The sequence below is a fragment of the Myotis yumanensis genome, unplaced genomic scaffold, assembly GCF_028538775.1.
Source record: "Myotis yumanensis isolate MYYU_CA2020_CCGP unplaced genomic scaffold, mMyoYum1.0.hap1 SCAF_3, whole genome shotgun sequence".
NCBI classification, from domain to species: Eukaryota; Metazoa; Chordata; class Mammalia; order Chiroptera; family Vespertilionidae; genus Myotis; species Myotis yumanensis.
In genome coordinates this window covers 186263745-186278127 of record NW_027223754.1, presented here as the reverse complement: position 1 = coordinate 186278127, position 14383 = coordinate 186263745, and the positions used below count along the sequence as shown (strand labels likewise).

Sequence of the window (14383 nt, the reverse complement as noted above, 5' to 3'; positions counted from 1 at the left end):
GAACTTCTCACTTGGGAAATACACATCAACCTGCCCATTGAAGCTAATACTCATATTTAGTGTTAGAAGCTATGCTGGCTTTTTCCATTCGTCTCTCCCATCGCTGCCCCCAACCACTCAAGCAAAGGAACAAGTACTGATCACTCATCTTATGCAGTCTAACATGAACTGTTGGTCAGAATATATTTTTATCGAGCGGTTGATAAACACAATATAATCATCATGCTCAATGCCACCAGGTATTTCAAAGTGTAACAGTTTTGATTCTGCTGTTTTTGGGGAATTGGGAGCAATCTATCAAAGGACATTACTTAAGGGATTTCAAAATCTTTCAAAAACAAGAAAAAGAATAAAATAATTTCAAAAATTGTATGCATTTCTGTTAGAATTGCTATAAGAGAAATGGTGTTATTCTAAAAGTTTTAGAAAATAAGAATAAACTGGAAAAGTTGAAAATGTGTTATGTTCCCTTGAAGTTGCCTGATGGGATCTGATAGCATAAATGAGATGGGAATTTACTTTTGTTCTGTGCTGATAAGATTACTATTAAATGTTAGCATTAGCGCATTTTATGAAGTTCCATGCCTCCTTACGAGTCCTTGTCATATGTGATATTTTTGTTTACTAAAATGTATTTTATGTTTTTATTAATAGGATGGGTTTGATGTAGATGATGCGTTATTGCATTAGGAATAACAATTCTACTTAAATATGGCTTTGGTATACTCCTCTGCAAATAATCTTTGAATTCCTGAGAGTCTTTTATTTCCCCAGTAGCACAGTTGGAGAGTTTTTAATATTAAATTGAATCATAACAACACATGCTGGTTAGAGTCTAACTTAATATATTCAACTTAATGTTAATTCCCCAATTTCAAATCAGGAATCTGACTATTCCAAGATGATTATTTATCTCAAGAGTAATTTTTCTTGAAACTTGTGAAGTCCACAGCTAGAGCTTTTTGCATTGACACAAAACTAACACTGTGGAGGAAAATAATTCAGCAAAAGACTTAGAATCTTTACATAACTACAAAATAATATTGTTGAGGAGAGAAAGGCCTATCAGGAAGTTTTGATAATATAGGGCAGAAAGCAAAAATGGCATAGTGAACACACAGGTGACTGATGTGTGTAGTCTGTTAATATAATAAATATGTTTGATGACTATAATAAAGGGGTAGGTGTGGGTTTCAAATCCTTTAGAGAAAAGTTATCCATAAATATCGATAAGGGGCAAGAAAACCTTAATAAGCAAAAAAAAATTGTTTAAAAGTAAGGAATGAAAATCTAACTGCCACATTTCTTGCTTCCCAATGTGAACTTCCACTTCAAAATCCATTTCTTGTAAATACCCTGAAAAGGGAAATGTATGGGTAATCATGAAACAAAGTATGTAACGATGATAGAAAGAGAAATAGAACAGACAATGTCAAACTCCATAGAAGCTGAGAAAAAACAGAATGGGGTGATAAACATTACAGGGGAGTAAATTTAGGCATTCTGTAGTACTATAAAACTTGTCTTCCTCTTGGAACGGCAAACACCCTGTAAAAACAAGTCAGTGCTATAGTTTACAGTACTAAGAAATTAGCTGGCATCAAGTATCTGGGTTTTACAAGTTTCAAAGCCTACAAACTACAGTGATTTGATAAAAATCAATTATGACAAAAGTTAATATTCATTCTAAGGTTCCATAGGGTCTAATATTTGTATTGCAGCTTGCACATATACACCTCCAACACTTTAAATGCGTAACAAGGGGAGATTGCATACATCTCTTATACAAACCAATTTAAAAAATCAAAACAAATGGGAAAAGCATTAAAAAAAAAAAGACATGGCTGCTGTAAATGCTGTTTTAAAATATATCTGTCAGTGCTGTTTTACTTTTACATCCCTTGTTTTCAAGATCTTGTCCTGCATTTACAATTCATATATTTAACGTTTATTGATAAACTTGAGAAATTTTAGGTAATTTTTTCTAAAGATAGAATGAGGTTGCGGGTAACGACTTTGAATAATAGAAGACATTCTCGTAGGAGATGGAAAATATTTTCAAGCCAAACACCAAAATAAGATTTCAATGCCTCACAGTATACTGAAAAAAACATATAATGGTCATTTACTAGTAGGTTGGCTCAGTTCTTCTTTTAGGCTATATAACTTTTATGTGAGGCAGGAAGCTGAACTAACATAATGCATTTCTACAAGGCATAGATTCATCAAAACCATTTCCAAAATTACTACTTTCAGCATATTTCAAAAATGAGATTCCTTAATAAATTATGTGTATGCAGTCAAAACACAGCATTAAAATTTATTATTAGTCACTTAATGGAAGTTAATGGTGAATTTATAAATGAAGTGCTGGCTTACTTTGATATACTCTAAGAGCAACCAAAAATAGATATTCTTTTCCAGAGTTCTATGTATTTATAAAGTGCAAAATAAGCAATTTTAGCAATTCTCAAATGTAGGTCTTCCAGATGCATTTAATCCTAAGTATACTTGTAGAAACAGAATATTTTTCTGCTAAGTCAGGTATGTCTAACTTATCCATCTTATGTGTAAAAACTATCCTGACTAAAGTATTCCATGCTTTATAAAAAGATTAAAAAAAAACAGTAAAGATATAGAAATAGTGTGAAATATTTTTGTATTTTTAATAATCTTGTCTGGGGAGGGGGTGGCTTTGTCAGTGAAAATATCTAAAGTCTGTCAAACAAAAAGTGACAAAACTAAAATAACTACATTAAATAATCACTCGCTGAAAATGGATGACTCATATATTTAAAGACAGAATGATATTGGAGACAAATTTAGAAATAATAAATTCTCTGTGTAGATGAAATATTTTTAAAAGTTTATTGAAAAGCAGTTGACACTGAGGAGGTCTGGTGTGAATCCATTGATTTTTTTCTAAAGTGAGGGGCTCCCTCCAAAAGTATTTTACAAAACGAAATTATCACTCCTGATTTGTAATGGTCCATGAATGGCATAGAGTCTAAATTATTTAAAATATAATTTAATAATGCTTTATGATAACAAGCAGAAAAATGGACTTAAAATTACAACCTTTTATAAAGCTACAAATAAAGATATTTGCAAGGAATATAACAGTGTTTTTTTAAACAGACCATAGAGTCTAACACATTCATATGTCAAAATATTTCATAATACTAAGATTAGCTTAGGCATTTAAATATGGTAAAAGTTATGACTATAATAAAGTGTTAGAAAAGCTTCAGTGAAGCTTGTAGAGAAGAAAAAGGTTATTTGGGAGTTCTAGTCCATATAAAAGCTTACATTTTCAGAATTTAAAATAAAAGTTACTTTTCAAATAACAATAATTCACTGCTTTCCGAGGAAGATGTTTTCAACAGCCTAATACTAAAAAGATGACAATGAAGCAAAAAAAAAAAAGAACACTTTATTCAACATTTGAAAATTGTGAAGTAACTTGTCAGATAAAATAATATTAACAACATATTCATGTTTTCCTTTAAAGCCTTAATTATGTACTAATATTAATTGAACCTTATGTAAAAATTTAGAGGCACCAGGTTTGATCTGTGTGAAATAAAGCGGTAGCTAATGTTTTATGCAGCCATTGCTTTTAATGTTCTATTTTAAAGTTACTATGTCATTATATTAAAGCATTAATTTGTAGTAAGCACAGCAACTTCAAACCGTTTTTTGTTAATTGGTAACTCTGATGGAGCACGAAGCATCACTCTTTCTCAGTAGTTTCATTTTAAAGAGATCATCCTCACATATAAAAATAGAAAATTGCATTAAAATTTATATAAGACATTTTCAGCTTCTCATATAGGAAGAGCTGTAAGTCGTTTCTATGGCATATATCACAGCAAAGAGCTTTGAATACATTCTCTGTGTAAGACACTTTTCATAGAGTTAAAAGATACAGCCTATATGGACTTAATGCTTAAAATATACCACAAGTAAGAAATTTTAAGCTTAACAAAAAACACACCAAAAATTACCCCAAAACTTAAGTGATAGATTCTGATATCCTTTACTGCCATCGAGTTGAAAAATATTTTGCTATTTCTCCTGGTTCTGATTTCTTATCACTTGCCACAAATATCTTCATTCTAAAACTCTGGTTATAAATTAACTACTTCATTCACATTTTGCAAACTGAAATAAAGATGATAGTGTGGTAGTGAGTAGAGTCCAATAAATACCATTACTAAATCTTTGCTAACTTTTATACAATAATTGTTAATCTACTTTAGGCAGTCTATGAATTTTAAGCTCTAGTTCAAGGTACAAAGATGCTGCCATTCTAATTGGTCATAAGTTCATCTCTTAATAATATAAAGTTCTAAATGTATTGTATACATTTTTAACAGATACCTTTCTACATCTTGACATATAAAGATTGATGGACAGACTGATTTCATAGTTTAAGTCAGAAAGTATGTTAATAGAGGAAGTTTTTGAATGTCAATCCTTCTGTTCCTTTAGGTAATGAATGAAGGCGGAGGACAGTCCTACAAACTGTCAAATTCTTTCATCAAATCCGTGCATTTTATATTCTAAAGAAGAATAAAATACATTATACCAGCCCCATTATGGAAAATGAACTGTTCAGATTCGAAACTCAGCATATAAGCTGTAAAATGTTTTCTTTTTCTTAAGTATATTAATTGTGCCACAAAGGAGAAAAAAAAAATCTGAGAGGAATCAAATTGATCACACTTATAGTTTTGATAACCCATAAGAAATATCTTATGATTTAAATTTGTGTATTCATTACTTAAAGAACTTGTAAAAACAGGTCATCACTATCATTGCTCCAAGCAATGCAAAATAAAACATTAGAACTTTAGGAATCATTGTTCAGAATTAAAAACGTGGTGTTTTTTTTTTTGTTTTGGTTGTGTGTGTTTTTTTCAAAGAAGTTATTAGGAAGTTAAATACAATTGTCAAAAATAGGTTGCTCTTCTATAGATATGAAAAAAATTCTTTAGACCAGGATAATGCCTATAACAAATAATTTATTAGTACAGGTAAACAATTTTTTAAAATCATTTTCTATATTATTATTTAGATGCCCAGGAACGTAGACAGAGAAATACAGACCTCTAGGTTATTTATGGCCTGTTTGATGCTTCAAAGAAATTATGTAATATCCAAAGAACAAAAACAAAACTACGCCATTTTTAATAGGATTTAAATGGTTAAGCATTGGTTATGCAAAATACAGACAGGAAATGTGCAGAACCAGGAGGGAAATAGCCACAGAATACTACTTGTTCACTGGTCATATTGCACATTTTGTATAATTGTTAAATGATTAGATAGTCACAATTTTAGGTACATCTCCCTTTTTAATTAGTTATTTCATCCATTACCTAAAAGTATGCCTTTCACACAGCAGGCATCCAATGAACATTTTGGATGACTATTTGTACACATTCAAAGAAATTAATTTGTAAATAACATTAGCTTGATTGTATTTGCCCATCTCACATACAGAATCAGACTATTTCAATGTGCCAGAGACATATGCTGTTGAACATCCACACAATATCACTGAGCTACATGCTTCCCACATAAAACTAAATACCACATCTGTGGCATAATCTGTAATACATAATGCAGTGTTTTTACTCACATACCAATTTCTCATTTCACTTCTACAATTTTCAAGTGTTGATGAATTACTAGTTGCCAAAGAAGTCACGTTATATAAAACAAACCTTCAGTTTAAATAAGGAATAAGCTTGCTGTTAACAACTTAGTTTGAAATATTAACAACCTTTAGGCTGTTAACATAACAACTAGCCATTAATGTGGTAATGACCAATTTAAGAGGAAATTGTACCCTGAGAAATGAATATATTGGCAATCAGGACCAGGTTTTATATCGGAGAGAGTATGAATGTCTAAAAATAAGTTAACAAGCATTAAAAGTTTAAGCCTATCAGAAATTTACTAAACATTATATTACAAAGGGCAACAATATGGACTCATTTGAAAATTTTCTTCAACAAAACACGTACTTGAGATATCAAAGCAATTGAACATCATATTTTATTACCATAAGGAAGAATAAGTCCAAGGTTACTTTCTCGCTTGCTATTATATTGACAACTGCAAAACAGCTTCACTCCAGACGCAGGTATTTCATTGGCAAATTTATATTTTTAACTTAAAAATTCTAGGTATTTTCAAAATTTTCTTTAAATTTACCTTAATTCTGTCTTTACTACTTATTAGGATGCCTTAACCTTGCCAGACTCTAAAACGACTTATTTTGTAATTGTTGCGACATAAATCCACTGGAGATACTACAGTTGTAAACAAAAGTAAAAGTCAAAAAGATTCAAAAACCCATGACTTACTGGTTAGTGATATAAAGCCAAACTAGGAAGCAATGTGGTCATTAAAAACAAAATAAATGCTGTATGTAGAAACGAGGCTCTAATTCACAATGAGCGGAGAGGAAATTTTTATTTCAAAAAGAAAAGTTCAAAGACTGCAGTTCTAAGAGAATTCACGCAATAAGTTAATTCTGGTTAGTTGTGCCACCACAATGAAGAAAATCCTGGTATAAAGAGTCACTTCCCATTGTTGGCACCTTGCATGTATTTTGAGCAAGAGAACGCAGAGAAGGAGTAACAAGTGGTCATAGCCAGGGGGCTGTCAGATGAGGCAGTCCTACGAAGGGGGAGACTAGAATTTCAAAAACAGTACTGCATTCGCCCCCTTGTAACTATTATTAAGCAAACAGTAATTTTTTTATATATCAAAGATTAAATCGGACTGAAAAATAACTGGATTCTATAGCAAGAAGCACTAAATTTCCTAGAAAGTACCTCTCCAAATAGCCAAGATGGTTAAGGAGTTACCACCGACTGATAAATTTTGTGTCATAACGGGGGACAATTAAAAATAAATCTCTTAATGTTAGACTAGGAACATGATTAATCATATCAAATAGGAAAACCCAAATGATGCCATACATCACTTCTCTAATTTGATTGAGCCTACTTTATTAATATAAGTAATCTGCAGCCCAATCAAGTCACAAAGTTCCCTGGAAAGCAAAATAATCTTCCTTTAAATAGAAGTCCATGTGTCGAGTACTGAATGCTGGGAAACAAGTTTAGTCAGCTCCGTGGCTTCATAAGCAAGAACATCTGTCGGGTCCTGAAACTGTCCAGATGTTTGCAGTGAGGACAGTGGCTGTCATTTCCCCACAAGGATGGCAATGGTTACTTTGCTAATTTCCATACAGCTACTGGCAAGTCTGAGGCTGTTCACGCTCAGTGATATCTTGCTATGACCACTTGGAATAGCGTGGGGGAAAGATGTATTCACACTTTGGGAAAGTTTTCAAAATTGGCTAATAAATATACTAATCAATACCAGTTGAGAATCTCTAACAGATTTTCTCTGACAAATCTGAAACAGAAAGACAGCTGCATATTTCGTGTTCTGCACGGCCCACCTTGTCACTTATGGTCTAATAAAAAAAAATGTATATGCTGATTTCTACCGAACACGTCCTTGACATGAACATGACAATACAGGCAGTCGAATGACCTACCCCTAACTAGGAGCAACCAGGCAAGCCAAATGGAAACCTTTTAGATACTGTGTTTTGTTGGCCACTGCTTAAGCAATAATTTGCTTAACAGGCACCTGGCAACATTTTGAAGGCTAACGGGTCAACATCCTTCAGGACTATAGGCTGGCAGTAAGGAAATGAAACGAACCAAAACAGACACTTACAAAAGTACTTTAAAAGGAATCCAGTCATCACTGGTGTGCAAGGGTAAGTCCTACCTCAGATAGTCTCTGCGACAAAGGATGAGATTAGCTTTAGTGTACAGGGTGGAGCCCACTTCTCCCAGACGGCAGTCGCAGCAGGCACACTTCAGGCAGTCCTCATGCCAGTATTTGTCCAGTGCCTTTAGAAGATACCGGTCCTTGATCTTTCGGTTGCAGCCAGCACAACCTTTCGGCTTGGTGTCTGGCTGGACTGAGAGCATTTGTATACCTAAAAGGAGACAAAAACAAAAACAAAAAGAGAGCTGGGATGACAAGACAGAGCCATAGGATGTCAGAAGACCTCAAACAAGCTAAATATTTCAGAGTGCCTCCTTTAAGGAGTGTGAGACTCTCTCTTTTTAGGACTGTACTAAAATCAAACTACATTCTGGACACAGAAAGCCTCAAACTTTGTGAGGTTCTTATCAAATCATTTCTGAAGTCGAACATGTAGAGTGGAGAAAGTAGTGAATTCATGTTGGTCCCAGGAAAAGGACACTACGTACACGAAGTTAAATAACATTAACTAATTGTATAGTATCGCCATTCTATACACAGGGCGGTTCCTTTAGGGATAAAATGTGAGCAAATGGCTACCAATCTTAAAGGAAAGCTATTTAACAAAATAGTCCATGCAGACTATAAAAGTCAAAATTGGGGGGAGGGGTTTATAAATTAAAAATTTCACTCACTAGGTGCCTGATGACAGAAGGAGAGTGTACCCTAATGGGATTACACTATCCTTACTTAGAAGCAAAGATGCTTGTAGTTAAGTACACAGTACAGTCACCCCAAAAGTTCACCAATCCTATATTGCTTGTTTGCATCCAAATACTTCCTTCTGTGCCCTTAATATTTCAAAGTATTCATTATGTTAAAATAAAAAAGTATACTCTCAAGCATCATTCAGTGCCTGTATTAATGGCAGATTACCTAACTATATACTACTATATATTCTTATATAAAACTGAAGTATAGGATTATGTAATTTATTACCATTCACATGCACGTATTTATAGAAGAAAACAACAGAAGGCAAAGTCTGAATATATATATATATATATATATATATATATATATATATATAATATGTATAATTATACATACAGAGATAAATGTAATATGTACATTACATATATTATATAATGCTATCCTAGACAGAGGGACATTTCTATATTTTTTAAGATATATTTCCATCATAAACAAGGAATCTAGCTGGGTTTTACAACTTGGCTAAAATTTGAAAGAACATTCACCTGCGTTTCTTCTTTCCCAATGCCCAGCTTTAAAAACAACCCTGGACTAACTATTCAGAGCCTCCTATTTATTAAATAACTCACTTTAAGCACTGTAAAGTGTCACAGGCATCCATCAATTCCAAAGTCCCTCATTTTACAAATTAGGATACGGAGGCCTAAGAGAGGTTAAGGTACTGACTCAAAGCTGACCAACAGTTAAAACACTACACTTGGTGGCCTTCCCACAGCCTAGCGATACCATTGCTCTATCCTGCTTCCTCTCCTAGGCACAAAGTTCTAAACTTGGACACGGAGGGATACAAAACACCAAATGTGCATGCACTTGAAACAGTGTCAAGAAAAGAAATGCCAAGCCCTAGTCTTGAACATTTTCTGTGTGCTTCCCTCCTCCAAAAGAGTTAAACCTCCTTCAGTTTCCTCTGATGCCTTGTGATGAAGACTTCGCCTCTATTACCTTCACTATCTTTTTCTTTTTTTAATCACATCATAAGAAAGATCAAGGCACAGTATCCACGCAGATGGATAACTTTCCTAGCTACAAATATTACATGCACTGCACATAATACTGTTGAACTTCCATTAGAAAATATGATGTTGAACTTCCATTAGAAAATAACTTCTCTGGTTAGAGGAGTAGAGTAGGCAATGGCACGGAAGAAAGCAGTGTGGCTGTCCTTTCTGCGTGATCTGCGTAGCTGTGGTCTCCGGAGCTGCAAACTAGCAGCTGGCTTTGAACAGAAGAGCAGGTGGTATTCCTATAGCCTGCTTTCTGCTCCTTTTCTTTGAAGGAGCTGAGGGGCTAGTGTAGATTAATCATAACCCTTGATAGCTCTGCTAAATCTCACTCTCTAGAACTTCTAACAAATGAAGTTTCTTTGATCAGAACTAGTTACTGTCTTCTAGCAAGGTTCCACAAGGATTAAATCCCATTAATTATAGTACAGATCTCACCCTAGTGCCTCTTAATCATGCACCTAAGGGGAGGGAGAAATTTTGATTTACTAAGTGATACTCTGGATTTCATTATTGAAAACATCTAGAGATATATTATGAGTGGCCAGTCTCATTATCCAGTTTCTAAGGCAATTATTTTCTACATCACAAAGCTACATTTATTTTGTAAAAATCGTTCTTAGTTGCAGCTAAGCTATATTTCTGAGTTGTGTTACCACCATCAAGCCTGGAAGGTCAGCTATCTTTTATTCAAAATGCTTTGCAACCAAGACAGGGAATACCAACATTTGGCACAAGCAACACTACCCTGCTTGTCTTCACAAAATGTTTTTGTTGTGTTGACATTTTAATTTAGCACTCAGAGGCCAATTAATATTTGAAACTCTTGCATTCTGTTTGGCCTTGGGCGGAAAAGGAGTTTGATATTTTACACTCCACCCCGGAGCCTTCTTTTAGAGAACATCCTCACATTTCTCTTGAAAGGGAAATCTTTTCAATACCATGCAACTTTACCATCTGTAGGAAAAGAACTATTTTGCAGTCACCACTTTGCCATGAACCTAAAAGGCATCAAGCAGTCAGCAACCTCCCCTCACCATCCAGAGAACAGGTCTGGGTAGAGGTACGTGTTTGGAGCTGAGAAACATGGCACAAGTTGCTCAGAGCACATCAGGACTCATAACTAGTTTAAGATTGGCATGTAAATTGTTCTGAGGGAAATTCTTATTGCCTCTGAGACCCTGCCATTCTGAGTTATTTGACAGTTTAAGGGAAATCATAATTTTTTAAAAAAGACATAAATAATAGCCTGTGCAGTGTGGTGTGCAGAAATAAGTAGAACCATTTCATTTAAACTCTGGTGAGCTTTTAATTGCCCGGATTGCATTGTGAGGCGGCCTAACGGTTGATTGCCTCCATTATGTTCCCTTGTTCTGTGCCATTCATCCGAGCAGTCTCAGCTTCAGTAGTTAACACAACAAAGTAACCACAACTCCACAACACACAGGGGTTTAAAAAAAATAATCATAATAAAAGATTTGCAGCACTTAGACACAGTCTTTTATATTTTTGGACTAACTACCCATACTGAATGGGAAACATTTTGTCCCCGTCGGAAGATTCACAGGGAACAATTTGGGAGAAGGAATTGTTAGAGGGAATACATAAAGGGGGTTGGCAGAGATGAGGTGCCTCAGGAAGATGCTAAAATGGGAATGCGGGTTCTGCAGCTGGGAGCAGTGACACAGATTAAAAGAATTTGGCCAACACGGCCATTCGATTGCCAAGAGGTACCAAACAAAAGATTTTCTCTCCTCCTGCCCATCTTCATCCTCTCCCAGCCCCCAGTCCCGATTGGAGAACTGGATTGGGCCTAAAAGCTTGTTTCTCTCTGTTCACTGGCCCAGAGCATCCCTACAGGCTGCAGCCCCCTAAGGGACAACAATGCAAATAGATGTCCCCAGATCTCAGGCACTGGAGCTGCTTAACTCTGTTCTGCCCCTTCAACTCGCAACACCCCCACCTCCCCATCTTTCCACCACCCCTCCCCTTTTTGAGCAATGGAGCTGGGAACCAATTTGATTCCCTTTTTCTCCAATGCAGCTGCAAGGCTCAGAGATACTGACATTTTTCCACTCTTATCAGTTTAATTACAGTTACCATGGCAGCAAAGTGCTAGTGCTTGGCAAAGGCCAACAAGAGATTTGCAAGACTGAGTTCAATTTTGATGCAGCTCACATGCAAAATAAAAAAAAAAAAAAATAAGAAACATACATACACTCTAACAAAGAATCCCTTTGCGGAGTTATGCTCCAGCCTTTTGTGGTGGTGTCTTTGCACCCACACACAGGGATGGTTTGCAAAGAATGTAGCAGTTATTTGTTGCACCCCGCCAGATTAATTGGTTTAAGCAGGCCGTCTTTCAAAGCAGTTACCACAATAATATTTGGGATCGTGCAGAAAGACACAAAAGCAGCGGAAGAGCCGGGAGGCTTTGGAGCAGCCAAGACTGCCGAGCGCCGGCAAAGTGCATCCATGGTAGATGGTAACCTTACCAAAACTTTTCTCCTTTTTCTGCATGAGTTGCTTTAGGCGTGCCTGAGTTGCGGAGGCTTCGCATGGAGCACCGAGCCCAAAGATAGGCGCCGAGAGGGTCTCCTTATTTAGCTCGAGGGCGGACCTGGTGCGCAGCCTACACCGCTGGAGGACCGACTATTGTGAAGCCACTTTGGGAGCGGGTCGGAGTGGCGGCAGGGGGTGGGGGAAGGGACGAGGGCGGCCAGACGAGACGCGGCGCACACAGGGAGCCCCCTCGCAGGGTGGCGGTGTGCAGAACGATGGCGAATGACAAAGCCACATGCTTCCCTAACTCTGCCCATAATCCTGAAATCCCAGCGGCCCCTTTGAGCTTCGCGGTAACAAATGGATTTGATTAAACTGTCACATGCAGCGTTAGCATAGCATATCATGTTCAATATGAAAAAGATCATAAATCTGAGTTGTATTTCATAACAGCTATCTGGGCAGTGTGTCCCCCCCCCCCCCCACACACACACCCCACCCCTCACCCCGTAAAAATGTGCTGCATCGGTTTGAATCGGGACCTATTAGGACATAGGCACCTGGTTCCACGGAATCTCACTCTTCTGGCTACTTCTCCCCGACCACCCCCCTCCTTCCCAAATAGCCACTTTTCCACCTCGTCGGAGCCACGCTGTGTGATGGCAGAGTGGGGAGAGGCAGAAGTGTCAACAGGAACCCAAAGGTTGTTCTTTCAACTCTTGGGGGGGGGGTAGAGGGTGGGGGTTCATGAATTCCAGCAAATCAGGAGCAGAGGGCTCCCCCGAACCCATCCGGACCGAATTCCTTGCCTAACGGGCCGGACCGGAGCGAACCTGTCCTCATGCCCAACTCTCCCTGCCCCTCTGTCCCCGGGGGTGAGGGGTGTGGAAATGCTGCAATTCGGCGTGAACTTTGACTATTACCCACTCGAGTCGGACTTGAAACATTCCGCGCCGCAGCCGCGCTCCCTCCTTCCAGCCACAGCTTCCGCGGGCATTTCATATCTCATCATAAAAATAATGAAGCCTCATATGATTTAAGCAAAACCGTCTCAGCAGAGCTGCAGCCCGAGCAAAAGTTGCAGTGCGGAGCCGGGCTGCAGCTCCAGTTTATGCCTCATTAGGAGGCTCGGGGAAGAAGAAGAAGAAGAAGAAGAAAAAAAATACCCACATCCGCACACGCACGCGCGCGCCCGCAGACACACACACACCGCAAAGCAGCCGCCGCGTGTGTACACAGTCGCCGCACTTACCTTCTCAATTAAGCGATACAGGGGGAGGCGGTTCAGAAAGCACAGTGGCTGCTTTGTAGCGCTTCTCCTTGGGAAAGGTCAAAAAGAAGCATTGTTTGAAAAAAAAAAAAAAAAAAGAGGGGGAGGGAATCTCTATTTTTTTTTTTTTTTAAGTTTACAATAATGAGGTCCTCAAGGATCCGCCAAGTAATGGTGTTGATCGCATCTGAGCCACAGGTGTCCTCCTTTTAGGCAACCGCAGTCCGAGGCGGTCTCTCTCGGTCCTGGCTCCAGACAACTTACCCCCGCAGCAAGCCAGGAGCCGCGCTGAAGGCGGCCGGGGCTCTCAGCTGCAAAATGCAATCCCTGCCCAGCCAGACCTCATACAGCCCGAGAAAAGGTCACTCCGTTATTACTGAGCCGGCGGAGCCCCGGCAGCGCTTGTCAAGACCACAGAGAAGCAGCTCCCTTCCGATTGAAGACTATTTACCTCTCGCCCCCACCCCTCCCCTCTTCTCTCCTTCCCTTCTCTCCCTCCCTCGCTCGCTGGCTCCCTCGCTCGCTCGCTCTCCTGTGCCTGTTCTGCAGCTCAGTCAAGTACAGCCGCCCTCGGAAAGTGGCAAAGCAGCCGCGAGACAGATCGGGCTTTGTTGCTAATTTCCCAGGGTGAAAATTTACAAGCCTGCGAGTGCCGTCAGCACAGCCACATGCATATGCTGCTCACAAACGCTGGGGACGACCCCGCGCGCAAAAAAAGTGACCTCTGCAGGAGGCGGCTCGGGAGGGACCCTACCTCCTGGACCCGTTCAAAAGAAGTCCTGCGAAGGAGCTCCCAGGAAAAGAGTGGGGTGCCTAAAATAACCCCGGCGTTTTGGGAGTAGGTGGACACATTTAAAGCAAACTATTCCAAAGCCTTTTCTGACGCCGCCAATTAGGGGCATTAAAAGAAAAGCCAGGGAAGCAAACTGCTACCAGAATACCCTGGGAAAGCACACAGCCCTCCCCTTTCATAAATGTCTGGGGGTGGCTGCAGGGGCCCGGTCTCTGACTTCCATTCATGAACTCTCGA

The 14383-nt window shown here is 38.4% G+C and overlaps 1 protein-coding gene across 7 annotated transcripts in view; it reads right to left on the bottom strand.

Moving 5' to 3' along the window:
* Positions 1–14383, bottom strand: part of LMO3 (LIM domain only 3) — a 57906-nt gene that overhangs the window by 40500 nt on the left and 3023 nt on the right. For 2 of the 7 annotated variants that reach the window (XM_070410633.1, XM_070410632.1), the window contains exon 2: positions 7825–8038. In XM_070410633.1, the coding sequence (XP_070266734.1) occupies positions 7825–8030 (206 nt within the window). In that variant the 5' untranslated portion in view covers positions 8031–8038. Of the gene's footprint in view, positions 1–7824; positions 8039–12076; positions 12238–13010; positions 13079–13335; positions 13805–14107; positions 14185–14383 lie in introns of those variants that run through there. The other 5 variants (XM_070410630.1, XM_070410631.1, XM_070410629.1 and 2 more) reach the window with 5 other exon arrangements.